We start from the raw sequence: 12,845 nt of genomic DNA, 5'->3' as shown, positions 1-12,845 counted from the left end.
TTCCAGGGAAGAAAAATTATAATCTAACATAAGTGAAATATTTTAACTTTATGTGTTTATTTCAGAACTTTTGCGGTTTTGGAAAAAATAACATCACGATTTAAAAAATAAATTCATTCGTTCAGGTCCCTAACCTTTATCTGGCCATTTACCAGTATAAGACAAATCAAAACGTTTCGACTTGTTTAAGTTTAAACTTTAAACCAACAATATTCAAATTACCTAAAGTACTCACATTTAAAAAAAGCCTTAACCCTATGAGAGAAGTAGAAGAAACGTATTCTTTTAAAACGTTGCCAAGAAGTGACCCATTCAAACATTTCCCTTGAACATATTTCAGCATCCAAATTTCTCGTTCACTTGTCCCCCTTCTTTTTCAATTTGCTTCGCATTCAACTTGTCTACACTTGACCATTAAAAAACAAAAAATTAATTTCATTTTAATCGAGTGCAAAATGGAAATGAAAATAAAACATTGAAAATGTTTTGGGGGTAGCCGCGGGCAAAAAAGAGTGAAAAACTAACTAAAACCCTTGGCCCAGGCAATTATAAAATATATTTTTCCATTATGAGAACGAGGCAAATAAGTGTAATTATGCCAAAAGTAAGCAACGAGTGAGAGAGAAGTAATAATAAAGGGTGAAGGTGGGGAGGAAATGTGGGGTTGGAGGGGAAAGCTGTCGGGTTGGGTCCACTTGAGCCGCTCATTGAGTTTGTAGCTTTTGGTTTTGGTACAATTATTTCATGCTCATTGCTAATTAAAACTAAATTGAATGCAAGAGAGATGGGAAAGAGGGTAGGGGGAAAAACACAAGAGCAGGGGCAGAGAAGTGTTTTAAGGAGAGGGGGTGTTGGGGCTCTGATGCCACACATTGTGGGTGGCTTCTGGCTGATGGTTAATGGGAAAAGCAAATGCATGTTGTCGACACTGGATTTAAATTATTTAAAATGTCATAATGTTCGCGGCCATGTCAGAGCTACAACTTTGCCTACATCAGATGCTACTTTTAAGCCAGCAGGCTCAAAGAGGTGAAGCGGAGAGCGGAAGGAAGGCAGCATGTGTATGTGTGTGTGTACGCGTGAGCTCATTACCAGCTGACACATTAAGACACAGCCGCCTACACTTTCGAATTTCGAAAAAATTAAGAATTTATTCAAAAATAGGCAAGAAAACAGAACCAGAATCCAAAAGTTTCCTTTATATGTACATATATGTACATTTGTATATTCAGTTCTCGGTAGACAAATAGACTGTGTGTGTCCAAGTCATAAATTCAACTGAATAACGATGATCCTGGTTCGAGTTCCAGTCTACTCTAAAAAGTATCTTCTTGGGCATGGCAAGAACCAAGTCTATCTCTACTCTAATACTACTCATGCCACAATTTTTAAGGACTTGTTCAATGCATATTTCCTGAGGAATTAAATTCTAGAACTTCTCCAAGTTCCAAGTCTTAAATGGTCAAAATTTTCAGACATCAATTTTTGCCGAAAATTCTGTATTTCATTGTCGTATGTTATTCATTCTATTCTGTCATCTCAATAAAGTTTCTTTCTGTGTGTAAGAGTGTGTGTGTGTAGCTACTCGACTTCTCCTTCCTGTTTCGGCGTTTTGTTTCAATGTGCGTCATGAATTTTAAATTGCCAACTAATTAAATGCAATTTCTCAATTGAATGGATAAACTGTTGTTGCTTGCATTGTTGTAAATTTTACACTATTATTAATTGTTATTGGTTGAATTATTCTCATGGCTCAAGATCTACTTTATATCGTTGACTTTCTCATTTCCGTTTGTGACAATTACCTAAAAAAAAACAAAAAACCTAACTTATTGCCATATTCAAGCATTTCTCTCTACAATTCTCTTGCAATATCTATCATATATACATATAACCCCATATAGGGCATTTTGTCTAGACTCTGACGTTGGCGTCTTTGTTCTCTGTTCATGAACCGGTCGGTTGGTTGGTTGGTTGGTTAGATGGATGGTTGTTTGGTTGGTCCCCGGTTCCCCATCATGGTTATGATTATGCGTCATGTTCAAGCAACGCCGCAACCCTCTTATAGCTTCTCTCAGCTTCAGATGCACCAACAACAACCATAAATTGTGCAATAAATCAATATGAAAAAAGCCACACACACAAAGTTACATAGATAAATACATAAAAGAAGATAATAAAATAAAAATAAAATGTAAACGTAATGTAAAAATGTATATGTATGCGTATTGGTTGCAAAGACAGAGACTGATAGGCCTTCAGTCAGTCAGACAGTCAGTCAGACTGATATATGACCACTTCCTGGCTTTCAGCCAATTGAGGATCGGCTAGGAACTCGTACTTGAATTGCGTAATAATGTGTGAAATTTAAAACTGAAGTTCATTGCTGATTATCAACTGAAACTTAAATCTTATATTACTGATATTGATATTTGATTAACTCTTTGGATGGCAAGAAAGTTGATTAATCATCAAGTGATAGTTTACGCGAAACATTTAGGAAAATACATAAAATATATTAACTTTTCTCAATTGAAAAGGATTGTGCCTCGGGAGCGAATTCGACTTTTAAAAACGAGCACCAAAGAAAAAGCTCAGAAATACTTAATATTAGATCACTCTACTTGCATTTGAGAAACTTTTCCATAAATATTTTCCAAAGTTTTTCGATGTTTCTCAGCTTCAGGTCCTCTACTTCTCTAACTCCGAATCTTTATTGGCTCAAAAGGTCAGTATAATTTTAAACAACTTATTTAAGTCATTTTAAATTACTCACAAAAATATATATTAGAAATTTACAGCCTTTGAACTATTGCTTATTAATAATTCCATCAATATTTTCAGTTGTGAGTAATGTTTAATTTTAAAGTGATTATTACTTTTTTGTAAAAAATTTTTTTATAAATAATTTGTTAGTCATCCGGATCATTTCTAAAATTCAAGTTTGTATCTCTCATATGGCGAATACTTATTAAGTCGCATAAAATATATTTGTTTACCAAAGAAAATTAAAAAACAGTTGTGAAAATTTGCTATAAACAATATGTATTATTCACTTTTTATAGGTTCATACATGTAAATACATATTCCAAGAATAACTAAAAATGGGTAGATTGGATCCAGGTTTACATGGAAGTCCCTCGCTTATCACTAACGGATTGCATTTCTAAGAAAATGGCAGCTTGTTAATGCGATTAGTTATCCAAGTTTTTTGTGGGTTAAACATTTGCTTTGCAGTAGTGAGCATTTAATTATAGAAGAATTTTTTTGAAGGAGATTTTTTTGGGTTAAAAATTATCTTTGGATAATGTCCGAAAAAACAAGAATATAATAAAATGTATTAATTTCTTTTCCAAAACCATAGAATGAGCAAACAATATGAGTCGGTAAACCCATAAATGATAGGCATATTATTTATACAGTTTAATTCTTTTCTTAATTATAGAAAACTATCTAAAAATATATCAAAGAAACTGATAAATTAAAAGAAGAATAAAATAACAATGCGATCAGAAGTTATTTTTGATAAAAAACAGTTTATCATGTTTGTAGTTCGAATTTAAATATATTAATGTTTGTCATAATGATTTGATAAATGTATTTTTGCAAATCATTTTCAGTTTAGTTTTTTTTTTGGCTCACTTCACCAATAACCACTGAAGTGAATATCGAGTGGATCTTTTTCAACAATCTAAATTAAATAGTTCGAAGCATTTTTTATTTATTTTTCTCGCATTCTCAACACATTTTTATGATTATTTTATTATTCAATTTATATTTCTTTCCTTTCATTTTTATTCATTTTGAAGAGCACATTCCAGATTGGATTTTCCTCCATGTCTCCCTTTCTATTTTAGTATCTTCACTGAATTCCACTCATGAAAAAAAGCAACTTGAAGACAAGACTAGCCAACCAGTCAGTCAGCCGGCCGGCCGGCTTGTTTTGGTTCTCGCCTTTTGCTTTTGCCGTTTTATACACTTTCAAAGAGAAAGTACATTACTTTTATTATAATGTTTATACATATATGGTAAATATTTAATAAAACTACTCGAAATTAGGTTTGCAATAACGGAAGAAGACGCCAAAGTAGCAATTTTTGTGTTTAGTGTTGGTAAATTCTCTCTAAGCAACATTTTCGTTTTAAAAATGTCAGAGAACTCGTTATGGTAAATGTTTACTATTACTACTCGAGATTTCAGTGTTGAAAAGTGGAAAAATCGGGTAAAGCTAGATTTCAGTGTTGTCAAACGCTATTTATACCATACACCCATAGGGTGAAATGGTATATTAAAGTCGCCAAAATGTATGTAACAGGCAGAAGGAAGCTTCTCCGACCCTATAAAGTATATATATTCTTGATCAGGATGAATAGCCGAGTCGATCTAGCCATGTCCGTCTGTCCGTCCGTCCGTCCGTCCGTCCGTCCGTCCGTCCGTCCGTCCGTCCGTCCGTCCGTCCGTCCGTCCGTCCGTATGAACACGCAGATCTCGGAGACTATAAGAGCTAGAGCCACCAAATTTGGTATGTATACTCGTGTAGTATGCACATGTTCAGAGTTAATTGGAATTTCGGCCACGCCCCCTTACGCCCCCAGGAATCACATAAAACTGTTTTTCTTAAAAAGTATAACAGCTAGAGACATCAAATTTGGTTTATATGCTCGTTTAGTTGGCGCGCAGAAACTAATTGTTTAAACTTTTTGCCACGCCCCCTTCCGCCCCCGTAATTTACATAAAACTGATTTTCTTAAAAACTATGAGAGCTACCGACATCAAATTTGGTATGCAGACTAGTTTAATAGACGCGCAGAAACTGGCTATTTAAAAATTTTGCCACGCCCACTTCCGCCCCCGCAAATCAAACAAAACTGATTTTATCAAAAACAAACAAAGCTAAAGTCACCAAATTTAGTATGTATACTGGCTTAGTATTCGCGCAGAGTATATATATTTTCATATTTTGCCACGCCCACTTCCGCCTCCATAATTAAGAAAAAACTGATTTTCTCCTGTAGTTTTTTGACTATCGCATTCAAATTCGGCAGACTAATTAATCTTATCTATTTCTACAAAACTACCAAATTTTATTGAAATCGGACTAGAAACATGCAAAATATGCGTATGAACGTATATTACTACGCGGTCCACAAGGCCAGAATTGGCCGTTGGCTAGTAGCGGCGCTAGAGTGCTCGTGTGTTCGTAGAGTGAGCGAGATAGCACATACTATGAAACATGTAAAAACAATTTAATAGACATACATATGTACATTTGGTTTTCGAAATTTAAAAAAATTTGTTTCACCTGGTGTATGGTATACCCGAGTCGACGAGTCGACTTACTTGCTTCATTTTTATTTGGCGCGCTGTTTGACTGCCCTGGTAGCCAAATATTTTAATCTAAACTCAAAAGTCGAGGAATATTCTGCTGCTCTGGCAGCGGAATATTGTATTCTAAACTATATTTGTTCCATAAAATCAAGAAATATTGTAAACTCAACAATATTTTCGTTTGTTGAGAATAGTGCTAACAAAAGATTCAAAAAGCCCGCGTATTCGAGTATCCAAAATTCGGCATTCGGCAACACCATCTCAAAATTGAACAGCTTTTTTTAGCCGGAAAAAGCTACTTTTAGCTATAGTCCCGCTAAAAATATTAATTTTCTTTTGTTAATTACTCAAAAACTACGAAATAAATCGCCAAGGCGCACCTGAGGTCGTGCTCGTGCAATTTTTCTCTTTCGTTTGATACCAAAATTATGTAGTTTAAGCGCGTTTTGGGCCCGAGTAGTAATAGTAAACATTTACCCTCGTTATATTTAAGTTTACAACGTGTAATAATAGCAACCGGGTTTGGCCGGTTTACTTAACACCTTTATCTAACATGTGACATATAGCAATTTTACAATTTTTACAATATTGACAACTCGGCTTTAGCTGGTTGTTTCTGGAAAAAGCTAGATTTAGTTTTTGTTCAGCTAAACAATTCTAATTTTATGTTAATACTAACACAAAAAAACTAGAAACTAGAAAATAAACTTCAGAGGTGACCCAGAAGTTGTGCTCGTGAGATCGCCTCTTTTTAAATGCCGTTAGCCTGTTCTCTTGATACCAATTTTGAAACTTTGAAATTTGCTAAGCAACTGGAATCCCCTTGTTGCCCATTCCTCAAAATAAACAAACGAAAAGTAAGTAAAAGCTAAGAAATTTTTATGGTATAAAGTGTATAACAACTTCGTGGTGTTCATTTTTTCTTTAGCGTTTTGTCTTTTGTTCATTTTCTTGGCTTTTCATTTTTTTCTTCCCCCCTTTTTGCGTTTGTTTGTTGGGTGGGTGGGGGAGAGGGGGGCCTGAGCCTCTGGGCTGCTGCTTTTGGTTAAGCAGGTGTGACTTATGTGTGAGTCCAAATTCGAGTCTGAATCCAAGTCTGAGTCTCTCCTCACACACACAAAACTTGTTTGTTATTGGCATTTTGCTGTTGCTGCTGTTGTTGTTGTTGTTGTTACTTAATCGCCTGTGCTCAGGTTATCGTTTTGCTCTTGAACTTGGGGCGAGCGCCAGTGTAAGGCAAACAAACAAACAAACGAAGAAACAAAGAAAGCAGTCACAAGACAACCAGACGACAACCTAAACTTTTCTTTACCTTCTTGTTCTTCTTTTTCTTCATTGTGGCCTTTACTTTGCGAATTTTCTTGGGATTGCCTTACCTTTAACAGATTTGGTTAAGACCTTTTTGCACACCATATTCCTGCTTGTAAGTGCAACTACTTTTAATTGATTCGGGAACTCATCTTAATAGTTTGGATTAAAGTTAGATGTGCATTGCGTGTTTTAAGGTCATTTAGCACCAGGCTGCTGCTATCCTCTAATTATCTTCAAAAAGTAGGAATTTGAGCCTCTCTTTTTGTACAAACTATTTCAAGCTCTTGTGGACTCCATGTCTTTCTTAGAATGTATGTATATAAGTAGTTTTTATATTGTCCGTCTCTTCTACTATTTCAACAATTATCATTATTTTTAGTATAGGATATTTATACATAGTTGTAAACTATCATCCCAACTATATTTTACAAGCACTAGCATCTATGAACTTCGGGGCTTAGACGAGGATTTCGAACCCCGATACTTTTTGTTCAGTTGCCTATTTGGCTGAGCGACTTAGACAACTCAACTTCAGTTTCGTTGTAATTCCCAACTACTTTTAGCGTTGAAGATAAGGTGGAGGCCTTACAATTGTGGAGTACACCTGGCAAACTAACCACAGTGATCCCATTCGAAATTTTGGATAGGTTAGGAAGAAAATTATCGCTAAAATATTTACATTATTAGATTATATTTTATTTTAAGCTTATTCCTTATATGTACATATGTATTTCTGCTTCTTCTGTTATTGATAATGATGAATGTTACCACATTATAAAACATGAGCGAAAATTCGATATTACGATTGTAATCAATAGTTTCCCATCTCTCTTTTGGAGTCCTTTCGCAGAATCTTTTTGTGATAGAATAAGAAACCTCGAGCCGCCTTAAATGCCAAGTTAATATACATACATACATATGTATGTATAAACGTACCTTTTAAAATGGGTTAAGTTTTTTTGAAAGTTGCGATAATTTTTTTAAATTTAAGATTTAAAAATATTAACCCTTTTTAACAAAAATTTTTACTAGTTATTAAGTACATGACGGTGAAAAAAAAAAAACAATTTATTTCTCAAGAAAAAAGACTCATTTAACTCATAAGCAAAATCAACTTCCAAGGCATTTCGTCAAATGTGTCATTAATATTTGAACGTTTAATGTCTTACAAAACGATAGTAAAGAATTTTAAGTTAAGATGAGAAAAAAATCAAAAGTTTATACCACATTCCTCTTATTAACAGGTTCAACTACCTTGATGCTAAACCTATAGACCTTTCATGGCTTAAATTGTTACCATAAAAATCTAGAGTGCCTACTAAAAAATGGTAAATTGTCTTACTTTTCTAGAATCTTTTAAAAGTTTAAAAGTCTTTGTTACAGGATATCACTAGGTCGGTTGCAAGTTTTTCGTTTGTTTTGTTTTTTTTTTTTTTTTGAATGCCGACAGTAATTATTAAAACACATTCGTTTGGCGACATGATAAACGATTTCCGCAATTCTTCCTATTGCACACAGGGTTGAGGGGACTCAAAACGGGACGGTGACGGGGACAATAGACTATTAGGGGTTGTGCAGCAGAAGAAGCAGCAACAGCAAACAGAAGCAAAAGAATCTACCACCCGCCCCTTATGTCCCGCAGGCAGAACATTTTTACATTGCTTTTATATGGTGCTACTTCATGCCGCCCGGAGGCAGAGGCACATACTCGAATGCTGAAGCGGGCACAATTTGTTATATTCCGCCTACCCCAACCCCTTTTAAAGGGGGTAGGAGGAGAAATCAATGAAAGAAAATATAGATACATACTCAGAGTCATACTTATAGTCAGTAAGTATAGAATAAAAGGGCTAAATGAATATAGTTTAAACTTGGTTTTCTTTGAATACTCTGCATTTGAATACAAAATATTCAAATATACATACAAGTACATACATACATACATTTTGACTGAGTATTCAATTTAAACAAATAAATAATATGATTACAGTTAAAACATTGATTACTTTGATTACCCGTCAATGAACTGTATTTGAATACAAAATACTCCAATTATCATAAATCTTTTTTAATTCAGTATTCGTTTTCAACAATTAAAACCGAATGAGTAAATCAAGAATTTGTTTAAACGTATAATGGAATGAATTATTCTAAAAAGAAATGTATATTTGGTGTTTTTTTCATGTAAACGTCACCGAATTGAATCATTCATTTGAAATTCAAAGAAATCTTATTATGGATATTCCCTGAGTATTTATATTTCACCAATTTTATGTATTCAAGTGACTGGATCATAATTACAGTGTTTGAATACATTTAATTATCATCAAACACTGAGTACTCTGAATCTTCACATTATTTCAATCAATTCAAAATGATTCAAAAAGTCAGAGGGCAAGATTTCTAATTCTTTTACTAAAGTATATTAAGCCTAGAATTTGGTGGTTAGATGAAAAGTACTTAAATCAAAATGAAGACTTTATAAATTCCTGGTTTATTTGTAAACACTTTTGGTCAGCCTTTCTTAGCCAAGACCAACCGACCTTAACTTTGAAGTGTACTCATAACAAGATTGGCCATGTTTCGAGGGTCTACAAACCCGTCTCATTCTATTACATTAAACGAATGAATGTATTTGACTACTACTTTTATTTATTAAATTCATTTTATGCCTTAGTTACCCGAGACTATTGAGCAAAATAGCTCAACTGTCATTTTGAATGATCTCTAGCATGTATGTACATACATATGTATGTATGTACATCCATCCATATAGATATGGTTGGTATAAAGGTCAATTGACAAAAACTTTCATTGATAGCCTTACTTAATCCTTCTGTCCAGCCTGCTGTTTACCCCCTTATAATCTTCCACTTGGCTTCGTTTTTTGATTGATTTCTTCTCTTTGCTTTGCTTAGAGTGTCGTCTGCGATTCAGGGGGTTTTCCACCCCTCTCTTGAGTTCAATTTATATGTGTGTGTGTGTGTTTGAGGCAAATAATGTGGCATAGCGTCTCGGGCTCAACATTAAAATGAGGAAATGCTTACTTTAATTTTATTTATTTATTTCCATGATGATTCTTTCTCTCTCTCCCCCTCTGTCTGTCTGTCTGTCTGTCTCTCTCAAGTGTGATAGAGAGACATCAACGACAGAGACATGGAGACACTGCGACTGCGACAGATAGATGGGGACCGCCCAAAGGCCTGGATCCATCCATCCATGTGCATGCATAATAAGAAAAAAAATAAATAAATTTAATGAATGAGAGGAAAAATGAAGTGGCCAAACACAAATTGTTGCCTCTCTTGTGTACATAATTTATTTAAATTTATTTATTTATTTATTATTGTTACGGACTGCGCAATAACTAACAATTTGCTTGGCAAATGATCAATTTTCTATGTTATCATTTGTAAATTCTTAAATTTTATTTACATATATCATTCCCTTAAAGTTTCTAATTTTCTTGGAATCTGCCAAAATTAGCGGGCATAGTTTCATAACTTTTTATGGCCACATCCGATCATTTCCATTCATTGGTAATTTTAAAAATTCTATGGAAATATTGTCCCAATGCAAACTTTACTAACTTTAACATTACTTAAATGGGAGCTAGACAGATTGGAAAATATATTAATTTCTTGGCTATCTATCGCTTGCTTTTCATCATAAATTGATTAATGGAGAGCAGAGTCAGATTTGCAGTAAAGGATCTAAGAAATTATTACAAGATTTTGAGAAATTTTTGCTCTTAAGACGATTTCTTTTTAAACCCAAAACTGCAGAAACGACAGCTAAAGGAACTTGAAATCTTTGCTTTTTTAGATTTTCTTTCCTAAATGAGTTGTTTTCGTTAAGTTTTGTATATAAAATCTGTAAGCTATATTCTTGTCTGACGTCCAAGGATTTTGTACTATTTATAAATTTAGATTTGGCGCAAACATACGCTTTTCGTTAATGTAAGTATTAAAAGAAAAAAATTATGCAAACGTATCAGGGATTTTCGCAACTATGACGTATATTTGTTTTGGAATAAGTTAAATAAAACTAACCAGTACAACAGTAAATTTTGAATATTATTTGTATAAATTTTGTTATATTTATAAACATGAAAGAGAAGCCTTGCTCTGATCTACAAAATAAACATACGACAAAATCCTTAAATGTCAAATAATAAGAAGCACATTTAAGGCTTGCTTGTTATTCACTTATTCTACCTCCCATTTTAATGACAATTCATTCACTTATTTTACATATACACCTTCTCAGGGGCACTACTCAGGCCCACTATGCCAGGAAAAGCTAACCGCAGAACACATCCTGGACTCCTGCCGTTACTTAGAGTGCATAAGGTCTCCTATTTTGGAACCCTAACCCCTCCAACTTTTAAATTATAGACAATATCCTTAAAATATACAACTTCATTAAAGAAACACATGTAAAAATATGAGAACACATTTACGAGTCGAAGGCCCTAGCAGCTAGTGCTCATTAATACAACATTATGTTTAGTAATTATTACTAGATTTGATTTGTAAAATAATTAAATAAATAATATTTTATCTCCCATTTTGAAGAAGAGGAAAATGAAATTTAGCTCAATTTCTAACATTTTCAATGAAAGTTTATGGTTTTTGTGGGTTGATTTAGTTTTTTCGTATAAATAAATCAATTTTCAGACAAAAAAACAAAATATTTCCGATTTGTTATAAGCAAAGCCATTGTCAACCGATTTTAAATGCAATGCCAAGATTTTTCCATATATGTATAAACAAATATATATGTACCTAGATCTATGTATGTATCTAGTTTTGGTGTTCCCGAATCAAAGGATTAGGAGCAATGCCCCACAAACACACAAAAAATTGAATTCTAGATGGAGAATAGATAGAAAAAAACACAAAAACACGTACAAAAAACTGCACAAACATTTATATGTAGCAAATAAAATTCCATGCAAATCCAGAAAAAAAAAAAACAAAACAAATTGTGTTTTTGTGGGCAAAAACAAAGAATTTGCATAACAAAGTGAAGGCTCGCGGATGAGTAGAGGATGAGGGGGAGGGACTGTGGCGGAGGAGGCCACAGAAAAGACAGAAAGAGTCGTAGGCGAGAGGGGAAGGCGTATAAGAAAACCGTTGTTATTTTTGGCATAAGCAAGTATCTGTACATATCCGAGAGTGAGAGGGAGATGCAAAAGAATGCCAAGTAAGTGGCAACGAGAGCAGGGGATGGGGGATACGGGGGAAACACCGGAGGTGTATGTGTGTGTTTACTCAAGCGACGCCTCCAGGTTAATGCACTGCAGAATACAGATTAACAACAATTAAGAGAGATGCAACACACACAAGGCAAATGCATGTGTTTGGGGGAGAAAGAAACGCTTTATTGTTTTGTCTTTTTCTTACCTCTGTCTGTTAAGGGCCTGAGAGTTGTGGAGGATTCGGTAGACTCCTGTTGCTGCTGCTGTTGCGGCTGTTCCTGTTGTTGCAACAACACAATTTTCTTGCTATCCACAACAACAACACTCACGACGGACACAAGCAGCAGCAACAACAACACCAACAAATTCGCTGTCGCCGGCATTTTGGCCGCAAAATTGTTGTTGTTTTGTGCTGTTGCTTTTTTTTCGTTTTTTGTTTTTGTTTGCCTTCTGCTGTTTGTTTATTTGCTTGGCCGGGATTTGAAATATTTTATAAACACTCACACCGACATGCACATGCACGTACTCACACTCACTAGTACACAAAATTCCACAAGAATCTACATTAACTAAATTTAATTTTATTTCATTTTGCTTTGCTTTTTTTTCACCTGGTTCGATGTTTACTTTTTGGGTTTACCGCGCGCGAATACCGGACACAAAAAAACACACACACGAAACACAAACAAATTCAGAATGGCGAAAACATTTTTATAGCATAATAATAATTGATCTGATAAATGCCTTTAGATTTTGCCATACTTTTCCACCAATTTGATTACGATTCAACATTCGTTTCTCAAAAATTTCAGATTTTCATTTATTTTTTCAAAACGACCGACCGCGGCACAACCGCACACTTTGAAAACAAAAACAACAGTAAAAAAAAAAAAAAAAACAAAAAACACTTCGCCGCGGCTCTCTTCAATTAAATTCAATTCGCCCGAGCCGCCAAAAATGAACATTGGATGCCAACATCGAACAAATGAGTCGAACTCCAACA

General features: G+C 34.3%; 1 protein-coding gene across 1 annotated transcript in view; it reads right to left on the bottom strand.

Moving 5' to 3' along the window:
• Positions 1-12,733, bottom strand: part of LRP1 (LDL receptor protein 1) — a 77,464-nt gene extending 64,731 nt beyond the window's left edge. Inside the window, exon 1 of the mRNA XM_068291227.1 lies at positions 12,048-12,733. Within this exon, the coding sequence (XP_068147328.1) occupies positions 12,048-12,225 (178 nt within the window). The 5' untranslated portion in view covers positions 12,226-12,733. The remainder of the gene's footprint in view (positions 1-12,047) is intronic.
• Positions 12,734-12,845: the final 112 nt, after the last annotated feature.

This window comes from Drosophila tropicalis, unplaced genomic scaffold, assembly GCF_018151085.1.
Source record: "Drosophila tropicalis isolate 14030-0801.00 unplaced genomic scaffold, ASM1815108v1 contig_593, whole genome shotgun sequence".
NCBI lineage: Eukaryota > Metazoa > Arthropoda > Insecta > Diptera > Drosophilidae > Drosophila > Drosophila tropicalis.
Note: the sequence above shows the minus strand (reverse complement) of the source record. Positions and strands in the feature narration are given on the sequence as shown.